The sequence below is a fragment of the Apaloderma vittatum genome, unplaced genomic scaffold, assembly GCF_000703405.1.
Source record: "Apaloderma vittatum isolate BGI_N311 unplaced genomic scaffold, ASM70340v1 scaffold17979, whole genome shotgun sequence".
Classification (NCBI taxonomy): Eukaryota; Metazoa; Chordata; class Aves; order Trogoniformes; family Trogonidae; genus Apaloderma; species Apaloderma vittatum.
The window spans coordinates 1-13,103 of NW_009737206.1; the positions used below are offsets into that span (position 1 = coordinate 1).

A 13,103-nucleotide genomic window follows, 5' to 3' on the forward strand; every position below is an offset into this window, starting at 1 on the left:
GAGATGTTCAAGTCCCTTCATCATCCTCATATGCTAGAGCCAGCAGGCTTACTGGTATGTGAGGAGGTAGAGCTCCGACCAAAAGATGATCGCAGGAAACATCTGGAAAATGTAATTATTGGGGAAGAGGAGGAGTTTGCAGGCAAAAGCAAAGTGAAGAGCTCTAAGTATAGACAGTGATTTGCCCTGTGATCTCTTGCTGGATCAGCTGTGAGAGTCTGGTGGAAACTTATATATATGTAGACCTGTGAATGCTACAGTCCCAGAAAACTCTTCTTCCTTGCCTATTCTACTGCAGAAGCAAGTGGGAGCTGGAAATGAAATTATGAGACCTTTTTAAGTTTACCTCTGCAATATTGTAGTTGCTGCTTTCTGACCATTTAAGAACTTTGATTTTTCTCATCTAGAATGTAGAGTATATGCAAATCAAACCCATAAGTATTGGGTGGAAAGCTGTAATATAAATGTCAATACATTAATTTGAAGCAATGTTTTGAGCTGATAGAATTAGTTGAATGGTTCAGTTACTTAAAAAGGGCCAAGCCCAAACACTGTGGAAATGGGAGTGTGGATTTATTATCTACATTCGTGCCCTACTGCTGATTCAGTATATGATCCAAGAGTTTCTCTTAGTTCAGGGTGTTGTGCAAATGTTAAAGTTCATTAGATGCTTTTAGCTCTTGGAAAAATAGTAGTATGTGGCCCAGTACTAGCAATGTGCAAAAATGAATGAATATACGTGTTTATTTTTTATCAGCATAGATAGAATCACATAGTCTTTAAACATTGAGTAAGGTAAACTTAAAGGAATTCTGATATTTTTCTGCAGGCTTTTCTCAAACCATTAATATGTACATCGAAGATGCAAAATTTCAGATTTTAATTTTAACTTTAATTCCAAGACTTTAATAATTGAGCTTGGGAGCTTAATTACAAAGATACAGAATACGCAGGGTCAGGTATATAATTCTCCTGGGGATGTATACCCTATAAAAACCTAGATGAAAATAACAACTGATGGTTTGTAGAAAAGAGTTAATCTGTGTGGTGTTTTAGGATTTTTTTTTTCTTTTAATAAGCAATTCAGTTGACCAAAAGTACCCTCTGTAGCACTCTAAGATGCTGCTTCTGTGGTGATACCGTTCTACAACTTGGTACATGTATAGCTCTGAAGTCACTGCTGTAGCTGTCTTACGTGCATCAGCAAAATCTTGAGTGTAACACTATGAATAAATACACAAATATTTTAATTTCCTGTTACTTTGCAGTTCTTTCTTGGGATCCTACTTAATGGGTAAATTGAGTTCCAGTCAGATAGTTTTAAGGTGACTGTTCATATTCTATTAATTTCAGAGCTATGCTAGGAAGATACAAGAGGATTATCTTGTGAATAGGATGTTTCCTTTGGTTTGCTGATTTATAAACAGCTTCTGGGTAATTATAAACACTTGTATAAACTTTCCAGAATGATAAAATTGACAGGGTACCATTGAGTCATTGGAGGCACCCTATAATATGAGGGAGTCAGAGCAGAATCCTGTGTCTGACTTCACAATTCTTCTGCCGTGTCTGTTTCCCAGCTAGGTTTTGTCACTGTGAAGTTGTGTAGCTTTGGAGCATTTCTCACTTCTTTCTAGGTGGATGATGAGGTGACACTTTATTCCCTCTCCTTTCCAGCAGCAAGGTAGCTTGATTTATTGAAACGCTAGCTTTCTGTCAATATTGAACTTGGGCCATCCTGGCAATCTACATACCTCACACATTCATTGACATGCGGCGTGGTTGGTTGTGGAAGGTTTGCCATGAGTCAAACATGGCTTTCATTTCAGGATTCAGTCAATACTAGTATTTATTTGACTAGCAAATTTTTAACTGGGCATTCTTTAATACTGATAATTGTGATATTGACACGTGATCGTTATGGCAGCCCTATTAATCAAGCAGGCCAGTCCTGCCTGCTTGCACTATCCATTGTTCTGGTATCGCTTAGATGGTTTAACCAAGGTCAGGGCTGTAGGAACAGGAGGAAGGGAAAACATCAGAGCTTGATGTCAGAATAGGATATTAAGTGTATATACCTGATTATTAAGTTATCAATACTCAGGTGCCTAAGCATTTGTTATTTAAATGTGCTGATCAAAGAGCTGCTTATGCAGTAGGTCTTGTTTTTAGAATAAAGTATACTTGTTATATGGCAACAGCAGACCTGAACGTCCTAGATACAAAGGCTATTTTAGCCTATTTTTAGCCTATATGGGCAGGTTAAACTGTTAAACTGCCTTAAGGATCCCAGCAGTAATTCAAAGGGAAAGGAAATTTCTGTTGGTGATGCACCAGCAAAAAACCCCACCACAACACCTTAATGAGCAAAAGTTCTGAATGAATCAAATAGACTTTGCTTTCTTCAGGATGGCCCTTATGAGGAGTAGCCAAGGAGAAGCAAGTGAAGACATTCAAGCTATATGTCAGGAAGGCTGCATGAAGGGAGCAGTAAGCCAGCCTTGGGTCAGTAAGCTGCAGAGGAGAAGTAGGCGACTGAGTAGAGGATGAATGTAGGGAAGGGAAAGATGTCATCACTGTTCCATCCATCTGGAATGATTTCTCTTTTCCCTTGAGAAAAGGGAGTTCCAGTGCATTGTCATAACTCGACAAACAGTTCTGCGTTTTGACTCTCACTCTTGTAATTCAAAGATGCTTCTTTAAAACAGCATGTGAGCTGTGGGATAAATATCAGGAGTTTAATAATTCTGGAGATTGCAGTGATCTTGAGACATTCTTTATATGGAAAATCTAGAACAAAAATGCTGAGTTTGGTCTTGATTTTTCTCACTTGGAGTCAGTGAAGAGGGTTATAAAATCTTATCAGACAATAGTGATAAAAGTTTGCCTTTGGGCAAGGAAGTGAATATTATCAATTATATGGTGATATCTAAATGATTGAATAGTATACACACTTGTAATTTGTCAATATTGTTTGGAAACTTTTTGCATTGTGGAGAACACTTGCAGAAGTTTGCATTATCTATACATCGAGAATGATTTATTAAGACTTATTTTTAAAAATAAAAAGCCTACAGGAAAAATATCATCTTGCAAGAACATAAATTGAAAGAGGGAAGGAAAAAAAGTTACGTGGACTATTTATCCTGGTTTATCTTGATTGCTAGATTTCAGACCCCTTTCAGCTCTTACAGTGGAATATGTAGAATAAACATGTATTTTAGTTGAAATTCAACATGAGTAATGCTGTATGACAGAATCTCAATGAGTGGTTTGTTTTTTTTTTTTTTCTTCCAGTCTGGCAGTTCCATACTTCAAATCAAATTTAACTTATGCTATGCTTGGTTTTTTCCCCTGGTGTTTTCCATTTTATGTACAACAACTAGAAGAGCACCATCAGCTTGCTGAGGTGTTTTCTGGGTGTCCCAATGTAACATACCTCAATTGCATAAATATGTTTTGTAATCTTTTGCCCTGTTGCTTGCACAAAGTTAATTATTTATAACTTGCCAGGGCAGCTATTGAAGTGTCCTATGCAGTGCAGGAGAAGCTGAATCTGATAGGAAGCCATCCTGCTTTCCTTTTTCAGTTTGGGTAGGGCCAGAAGGCTTTTTATTATGGTTTTTTTTTTTTTTCCAGAGAAACAAATGTGTTAGTCCCATCAAATAATTTCCTGTGCTCATAGTTATTTCTTTTTAATTGCTTTAAAAGTGTCTTCATTCTTCCATTCTCAAGTTGTTGGCTTTTTCATCTGTTGGTGGATACATTATCTACAGCTCTGGTTCTTCTCAAAGCAGTGGGAGCTCCTGAACTGTTAAGAGCATCTCAGGTGGTGAAGAACAGCCACCAGGTGTCGGGACAGAGGCTGAAGAAGAGGGCAGGGGATCTGCCGAGGCTCCACATGGTCTATATGCTTGCTCACCCCTGTAATATGTATATATAACTGATATAAGCAGTGAGATGTCTTTTTTTTCTTCTTTGAGTCATCAGATGGTTTGGGTTGGAAGGGACCTGAAAGATCATCTGGTTCCAACGCCAATGCTATGGGCAGGGACACCTCTCTCCCGCTGGACCAGGTTGCTCAAAGGCCCATCCAGCCTGGCCTTGGACACGGCCAGGGAGGGAGCAGCTTCTCTGGGCAACCCATTCCAGTGTCTCACCACCCACACAAGAAACAATTTCTTCCTAATATCTAATCTAAATCTATACTTATCTCTTATCCTATCACTACATGCTCTTGTAAGAAGTCCCTCTCCACTTTCTTGTAGGCACCTTTCAGGTATGGGAAGGTCGCTATAACGTCTCCCCAGAGACTTTTATTCTCCAGGGTGAACAACCCCAAATCTCTCTCAGCCTGTCTTCCTAGGAATGGTTCTATAGCCTTCTGCTTATCTTCATGGCACTCCTCTGGACTCGCTCCAACAAGTCTGTGTCCCTTTTATGTTGGTGGACCCAGAGCTCGATGCCGTACTGCAGGTGGGGTCTCATGAGAGTGGAGCAGAGGTATAAAATCACCTTCCTCCACCTGCTGGCCCCACTTTTGATGCTGCCCAGGAAATGTTTGACAATCTCTGCTTATGAGAGGTTTCGCTGCATTTAAGCTGGTCTCCACAAAGTCTTAGCCTGGAGGAGCTGCCATCAGTGGATGGTAAGTGTCCCACTGCTGGGGTCCCGCTGAGGGCTGTGGAGTGACAGGAGCAGGGCGGACAAGAGAATTACCCTGCTGGTGCCTCTCTGGTTATCCCTGCCTGCCCTCGCTGGGCCCAGGGCCCAGGCACTGCCTGCCAGGCCCTTGACCTTCCCCCTCAGCCCGCTGCTGACCTCTCCAGCTGACCAGCTCTGGGATCCGCTCCCTCTTCTCGCCCAATAGGCTCCTGTTTTTTTTTGCTAAATTGCAGCTGAGTCAGGCATACACAGGTCAGCAGACTCTGACCATGAAATTTCTTAAATTTTTTTTTTCCCCTTAGTGTATCCTGAACATCATGTCACCTTTCTGCATCCAAACTTCCTCTGACGTCAGTGTAGGTAAGGGATCAGGGACAACTGTGAAATGCTGACATGAACGCTAGTCAGATTAGGAGACCTGGGAAACTTGAAGCGTGGGAAAAATATCTCAAAATCAAAGTTGTCATCAGTAGTCCCCCAAAATTGGCAGATACTCAATTTTATCTATGCATATTTTTATATTAGCTATTTTAATGTAAAAAGCATTTCTTGTGCTAAAGAGGCTTTCTTGAGATAAAATGGAGATGTGAATAGCTATACATTAAACCATTCAGTTGGTATCTTAAGAGTCTGCAACATTACTTGAGTGTCTGTACTCACTACAAATCTTTATCCAAAGACGACTCAGTGGACATCTAGGAATTGTGATAACAGAATATGCTTTGAACTCTCTCAACTCTCCTGCTCTTGGAAATACACTTGATGATGTGTTGTGAAGTAAAACTAGTCTAGTTGTTTCTTATCCCAGAAAATAAACCAAAATCCTTCCAGGAAAATTGGTAATACTTGCGTTGTTCTTCAAGCTCATGTTGCTTTCATGCCTTTCAGGTCAGCGTGGGAAAACAGTCTAGTGTGTTTACTTGTGTTTTAATTGATCTTGCATTGACTTTGCATCCTTTTGCTGGGCCATCAGTGCTGGGAACTGTAAACAAAGCAAAGATATGCCCATGTTATGTTTCAGTCAACAGGGTATAGGTTCTGGGTTCAGTTTCTAGTCTCAGTGAAAACAGTGGGTGGTTTCTCACTAGGTGGAATTATTCAGAAAGCCTTTGATGTTTATTTAACTTCTCTCCCACTGAGTACTCTTGAAAGTTTCACCCTTGGTGTCATCACTGTCCTGTTGTTCAGTCAGTCTAACTTTTCTGTACTGCAGTAATTTCTTCTGTAAGATGAGAAACTCAAGCTAGCTTTTTCTGTCTATATAGAAATGAGAAATGTGATGTCTAAAAAAGCTGGTTTTCTAAGAAGGTTCCTTTCATATGGATGGGTTTGAACAGTTTAAATAATACAAAAGGTAGATAAAAAATAACTGAATATCTTTTTGTCCAAATATTGGCTCTACTCAGAGAAGTGTAGACTGCTCAATGCATGCCTCCAATAGATGGACCAAAGTCAGCGTCTGAAGGCTAGCCTGTTTAAAGTCTGCACCTCATAAAGAAAGAGGCAAGTATTAGAACTAGACCCTGACTTTAAAGAATAACTTGAGCTTCCAGAACAGAGTCTGGAGAAAACCTGTCTATCATCACTTTTCACTGTTTCTGAAGTAGTAACTACCATGTATCTAACTGCTGGTCCTTGTTCTTATGAGTGTTCTGCTGGACTGTGGTTCTTCCCCTACTCTGTAGCCACTTTAGACAAAGTGGAAGTGGTGGAACAGAGACTGACTCTGTTATCTGAATGGTGTAACAATGTCGTCTGAATGGTGTAACACATAAATTGACTACAATAAAGATCTGGTTAAAAAATGGCTTCTTCCATGTGCAGTTATGATATGGGATCATGTCATGATGGAAAAAGGAGGTTAATTCAGATGACCATTGAAGTTGCCTAGGAACTGTGTATTTGATATCAATGCCTTGGTGTTAATGATCATAGAATCCTGTCAGGTCTGGGTTACTGGTTGGTATTTGTGTTTAATGTTCTGTAAGACATGGAATATGCATTAGGTCGCATGTTACAGGTCTACACTAGTCTCTCCTAAAAGCTGTTATTTGCTGTGGTAATCAGCATAAAGTAAGAACTAGGTATTTTCTCTGGGCTCAGCCTTTTTTTTTTTTTTGCTTCAGAGGATTTTGTTGCAGATTACAAGCTTTGTGGCACAGAAACTGAAATGTCTCCCTCTTATTGAAAGTATTATATTGTGGTAATAAACCAAGTAACATTGTAGGACCACTGCTGCAACTCTTCTGGGACAGAAGTGTCAGAGCTTTTATGTTTGGAATCCAATTTAGGATTGAAACTATCATAGTCTTCAAGGGAGATGGATTTGAAATTCTGGATTCAATTCCACTATGTTTTTATTTGTATGGAACGGCTTTTGTTGTGTTCAAAGTAATAGAAGCTTATGGTGTCATCCGTAATAAAGTGTGTAATGTTGGCTACTCCAACTACTTAGCTTGAGGTACTTTGTCTAGATCTAATTTATCTCCTGCAAGGATAAGTGAAAAATCATTGCAAAGAAACCACTGGTTTACTCAGCAGAAGCCAGACAGAGGTGTGACTGGACATTCCTGTATTGCTGATAATAGAGATAATGGAGAGCAGAAAACAACTGGCAGTCTGTTATCAATTACTAGTCTCAGCCTTGTTAACCATTAGTGCACACTTACCTTGTTCTGGGAAAAACAGTTTAGAGAATTCCTATATACACACATATTTAGACCTTATCTTACTCTTTCAGCACTTTTTCCAAGAATTTTTCTAAGTTGTTTGGTTAAAGCCCATCTTATCACCTTAATTCAACAAGATAGTTAATCATGTTTACATCAAGATACATTAGCAGCATTCTCCTGAAAGTACAGGTGTATCTGTACTCTTGTTGCATGTCTGCATTAGTCATGCTGAATATTTTATTGCAACAGCCCTGTACTTCATTTGTGGGTAAATATCTCAATCTCATCTTGTCTGCTTGTATTCTGCAAAGCAAACTCATGCCAACACGTGAAAACTTACCAGCTCTATCTTTTGTATTCAGTTATAAAGTAATATGTGATAGAAAATAACAAAAACATGAAAGGGAAAAGAGTTTTATTGAAAAAGGAAGCTGCTCCAATTCAAAAGGGAGATGAAAATTTTGTTGTGCTTGTCATCAAGTGGTACGAAGTGCAATCATGTTAAATGATCAGAAATATCTGGGAACTGTAAGTTTGTCATGCAAATATAGGAAGAAGTGTAATGAGGGGATTACATTAATCTTTTAACTGCTTTCCAATTGAATTCTTGAGAAGTGAAGGCAACCTGTTCTCCATTAACTGGAGAGCTTCGGGAGTGATGACGATGTAAGATTTCTGTTCAGTACCTTTTAATGTCCATACTTGGCCATAAAGTCTGTCACTGAAAGCAGCAAGTCTGACTATGAGGTACTTATGTTTGAAATAACATATAATGACTAAATACAAAATACTCCTAGAAAGTCATCAGATGAGGAGAAAGATTAAAACACTATACTGATTTTATTGAGTTAGATCAGGAAATGTGTCTGAAGGTTTTCTCTTAATTGCTTCCAGTGTATCAAGAGAAAGAAGCTGATAGGTGTCAAGTTAGCTACTGCTGAAGATGATGCTGACGAAGACAACGGACCACATATCAAAAAGCCTGCTTGAAAAGTTGCTTTTCAGGTCAGACATCTGAACCATCCTTTGTTTGGCCCACTGGAATTAGGTAATGAAAGAAAAACTGCAAAAGAAACACAAGTCTTTCTGAAGACTAGTGGCAACTGATACTTCTCAACAGAAGGCAGAATTAGCTATGTTTGTTTCTTCTTTCTGCCAGAGGCAGCCAGGTGGTAGGACTAGGCAAAGAAATATAATTAAACTTCACCCATCCTCAAATGCAGGTGAAGAAATCATAATTAATGAAATGAATCTATACAATTAGACAACATCCATACATTAATTGAACACAAAATTCTTAGTGATTCATGACTAATGAACTAGTATCCACTCACAAATCTCAATGAGGAGATTCAAATTATATTTGCTTTTTTACTATGATTTTTCCAAACCTATATCTGTAACCAAAAAGGAATTTAGACACCTCATAAAGTTCATGAAACTTAAATAATTTTTTTACTCTGAGAAATACTTTTCAAAAAATAAGCAATACCTTACTTTCATAGCCATATGGATTTTTTTTTTTTGTTATTGCAAAGTGACAAGTTTACTACCTGTATTAGTATCTTGAAAAGATTTAATTTCTTTGAGATCTTTTGGGAGACTTTGCCAATAAAATATGAATGTCAGATAAAAAGTCTACTTATTTCAGAAGTCTGTATGCAACAGTGTTTAGTAGGTGATGTCAAGGAGAAGAACAGATGTCCTCAGGCAATACTTTTCACATTCACACCCTGTAATCAATGCTGTGTGATTGATTTTTTTTTTTTTTAAAAAAAACAAACTTAAGCCCATAACACTCACAACAAAACAACGCAACCACCAACAGTTTACGCCCTGAAAAAGCACCTTTAAGAAGCCTGATATAGTGTATAAAGCACTAGCTAACCCTGATTTCATCAGGTGGAGACCTCTTTCAGATCCCTGAAAGAAGTGCAAGTGCATGCTCCCAAAAAAGATACCCATGCCAACCAAAGAGGGATCTCCAGATCTAAAGCAAGCAAGCTGTTTCCACTTCAGCTGAAAGATTCTGTCCACAGGTTTTGGCAACAGTGGATGCTTAATAAATTTGTAGAAGTAGTCCAGCTATTAGCAAGGGGCAGCAGACACACAGAGTTAATGTGACAACACTGGACTATGTGGGGTACTGCAGTAAAGCCCTGACTTCAGACTTTGTTTTCTTTACTATCTGCTTTACAAAACTGCTTGTAAATCTCTAGATAAAATGCTCTTTAGAGCTGCCTATACTTAGTACCCTCCCTGTTTCCCACAAGAAGAACATGAGAACAAAGCAACAAACCTCACCCTCTGTTTATTTTAAACCTTTTCATTACCTCTGGCATTGGTTTGTTGCTGTACTTTTGTGCATTTACCTAATTCTAGAGGTAAACTCCCTAGGCACGAACGGTGTTTCCATAAATTTCACTGTGCTTATTGAGCTATGCATATGATCATCTGCAGAACAGATGAACAGTATGATTGCAACGGCTAGGTCTGCAGGATTGACCAGTCAGAATGAGAGAAGCCAACTGCTTTAAAAAAAAATCTTGACTGATATCAAGTGCTTTCTGGGCTCCTTAATAAATGAGTGAGACTACAGGGAATTTTGAACTTCTAAAACATTCCGATCTCCAAAGTATGAATGGGGAAAGGAATGATTCCTAAAACAGCAAACCTGCTAGACTTTGACTGGCTGGTAAGTTAGAACACTTTGTCTCATGACCAATTTGATTGACAAAAGTTTTTAATTTTAGTTTACTTAGGGGAGTTCTGTGCTAATGGAGGTGTTCTAATGTTCTTAAGTTTACTGAGGGTTGAGTTTTGCTTTGGTTTAGGGATGTTTTTTTGTGTGTGGATTTTTTTATTATTCCCCTGATTGCTTCTCTGTCATTTCTGGTGATCTTCTGTTCTATTTGGGGTGGGATTTCCAAAAATGACTAAGAGTCTTCAATAATACAAGTTCTTGTGCTCTGGAGTTATTTAGAGGATTTGGAGAATTCCTGTTCTAGGTGTCTTGGTTCTCTGCCAGTAAAATGGGCATAGTAATGGACTATATCATCAGAGTGATGAGAGAAGGAATGAATTTGGTACTATGTGATCAGGGACACTGTTGAGATGAGGTCTTAAGTTTTATATTACTTTGTTGTCCACATATAGAAGTCTCTGTCATGGACGTTATTTGTTTCTATTTTTATATTACATATATTGTAGATTAATAGGTCAAAAATAAACATTATGATAGAATATTATGGTTTTTACTAATATAGCAGAAAGGGATAGTTTAGCAATAAGGTTATCACCAAAGCTAGGCAAAAAATTGGCGCATGGGATTCCTTAAAGAGATGACATGATTATAAGTGTTATTTAAACTGAAGAACAACATCGTGCATTATAGGAAATACAGATTAGGAAACTAAGCATGTTTGATTTTGGTGTTAATGCTATAATGGCTAGTTGCTTTAAGATTGCTATAACATGTTACCTGTGGTTATGAGTAATAATTGTTATTTAAAACATTACAAAACTATTTATGGATGCTAAGCTTGTGTACAGTAATTTTAAGTTTGATGCTTGCTACATGAGGATATTGTACATGGATATAAATCAAAGAAGCTGAAGATTTCTTGGGAAAAAAAGTGTCATTTTTCTAGTACTCTTAATAGTGTATTACAAAGTGGGAGGTGCCAGACAATAGGTGTCAGCACTGGTTCAGTGATGCTCAACTTTGCTGCAAATGTAGATTGATTAAGGCAGCTGGTGTTAAGCACAAGTTTGCTGTGACCTATACTTTCAGCAAACTGAATGCCTCTAAAGAAGTGCTGAGACAATGTTATAAAATAGCTTTTCTAGGGGTTAGACTGGAGAATAGAATACATAAGTCAGAAGATAAAAGCTGGTTAAAATAATCTACGTATTGTATTTGCATTGACATATTTCTAAAATACAGAAGTAAAGACTGTTTCTAAAAATGGTAATTGAATTAGGTTTTGTTGTTTTGTGGATTTTTCAGAAAGGTTCTTGTGAGAGAGACTTCAATGTAGTGCTTTCCCAGGGATTTTAAGAAAAAAAACCCTAACTGAAACTAATAAGCCTGGTAAGCTGAAGAAGGAAACAAAAGTCACAAAAATCAGAATGGAGCAGACAGGATTAAGTACGCTTCTAGGAAACTTCCGTGAGTCTTTGGAATTGTGCTGTTTTGTGGAAGAATTTTAAACTGAAAGTAGGGGTTTAGATATCTTGTTCATTAAACCAACGCATGTCATATCTAGAGGTTTGTGGACAATTCTCTATCAGCTTTTGGAATAAAACCCAGGAAGACTTAAGCCATGCAGAATGAATTATTGTGTAACGGAGAAACCAGAAGAAACCACCACCAAGGAAACTGAAGATAAAAAAAACCTTCAAAGAACTGGCTTTCCTGTGTGTTTCACTGGCAACGTGCACCTAAGATTCAGGATGTGAGAATTAAGCCTCTAAGGTAAGCATAAATGTGTTAAGAGCCCAGTGAAAACATTATGGTCTTAGTCCACCACCTCTTTTGAGGTGCTGTATCAGAGTATCAGCTCTCCAGAATTACTTTTATCTGGAAAAATATGTATCTGTTTAAATTATGTCCTCACAGGTACATAAGGTACTGTAGCTTTAAATCTTTAAGGAAAAAGATTGAAATAGTCTTGCAGTCAGTCTACTAGCTGATGTGCATGTGTTGAGGAGTTTTTTAAATAAGCAGGTGCTCTCATTAGAGACATCTGTGTGGTGAATGCCAGGTAGATGGCTGTGCACAGAGCAAGGGAAAGGGAGCTTTTCCTTGTCAATATTGAGTGAGGGATAGCTGGGAGAACCCCCTCCTCCTCCGGAGTTTGCATTGTATTGCAAAACACTGCGAATTCCTGGCAGCCCTTGCAGTGGCACTCTGAGTGCCCCAAGCCTGGCAGTATAATCTAAAGGGAATGCAGCTGAATTGTGATCTATTGCTATATAAAAGGGGGCGGGTCGCTCTGCTTGTTCCAGCTCCTTTTCTGTCATTACTGCTCCAGAAGCACCAACCAAACGCAGCTGGCACGCCTCTTCGTTGGCTCTTATATAATATAGGGTTTCACGGGGCACGGATGTGGAAATAAAGTCAAACATCCTTGAGGCAGACTCGTATTACTTGTCCTATCGCTGGTGCTCACTTTGCCGTGGGGTGTGGGGCTGCTCTTGGAAGGGTGGTCTGTGGCCCTATTTCAGTGAATTTTGGAAGGTGTGCAGGATGGCTCCCAATGAGACAGGGGATGAACTTGTTTTCTTTGTGAATGGTAAAAAGGTAAGGAAGATTCCAGCTTTCTGTCTGGCTTGCTCCTGGATTGTGGCTTTGATTACTTCTCTCTAGTCATCTTTTTCCTCCTCTGAAGTTTTCTCATACCAGCACAATTGCCGTGACTTTTAAATATTGAATTGTAAAGACTACTAATTGCTTTGCTGAGTGGCATTTTATCTTCTTTGACTTTACCTTGTGAATTATTCAAGGAGTAGCACAACTATATAATGTTCCTTTTACATTTTAGATTCGCTGACAATAATTTGCTGTAATTCTGAGAAGCTACTTTTAAATAAAGGTGCACTGACTTAACACAGTCATTTCTACTAGAAATAATTTCGGTAATTACAACAGATCTAGAAAATGTAACTCAAATGTAAGCATCCATACATAACTCATATGTTGTTCAAAAAGTAATTCTGACAGCTGATTTTCTGAAAGGGGTTTAAGTAAAATGTTCATTCCAT

At 38.5% G+C, this 13,103-nt stretch overlaps 1 protein-coding gene across 2 annotated transcripts in view; it reads left to right on the forward strand.

Moving 5' to 3' along the window:
* Positions 1 to 12,392: 12,392 nt before the first annotated feature.
* Positions 12,393 to 13,103, forward strand: part of XDH (xanthine dehydrogenase) — a 50,410-nt gene continuing 49,699 nt past the window's right edge. For both annotated transcript variants that reach the window (XM_009877262.1, XM_009877261.1), the window contains exon 1: positions 12,393 to 12,642. Coding sequence is in view for 1 of the 2 variants with exons in the window: in XM_009877261.1 (XP_009875563.1) it covers positions 12,589 to 12,642 (54 nt within the window). In the remaining variant the exon portion in view is untranslated. The remainder of the gene's footprint in view (positions 12,643 to 13,103) is intronic.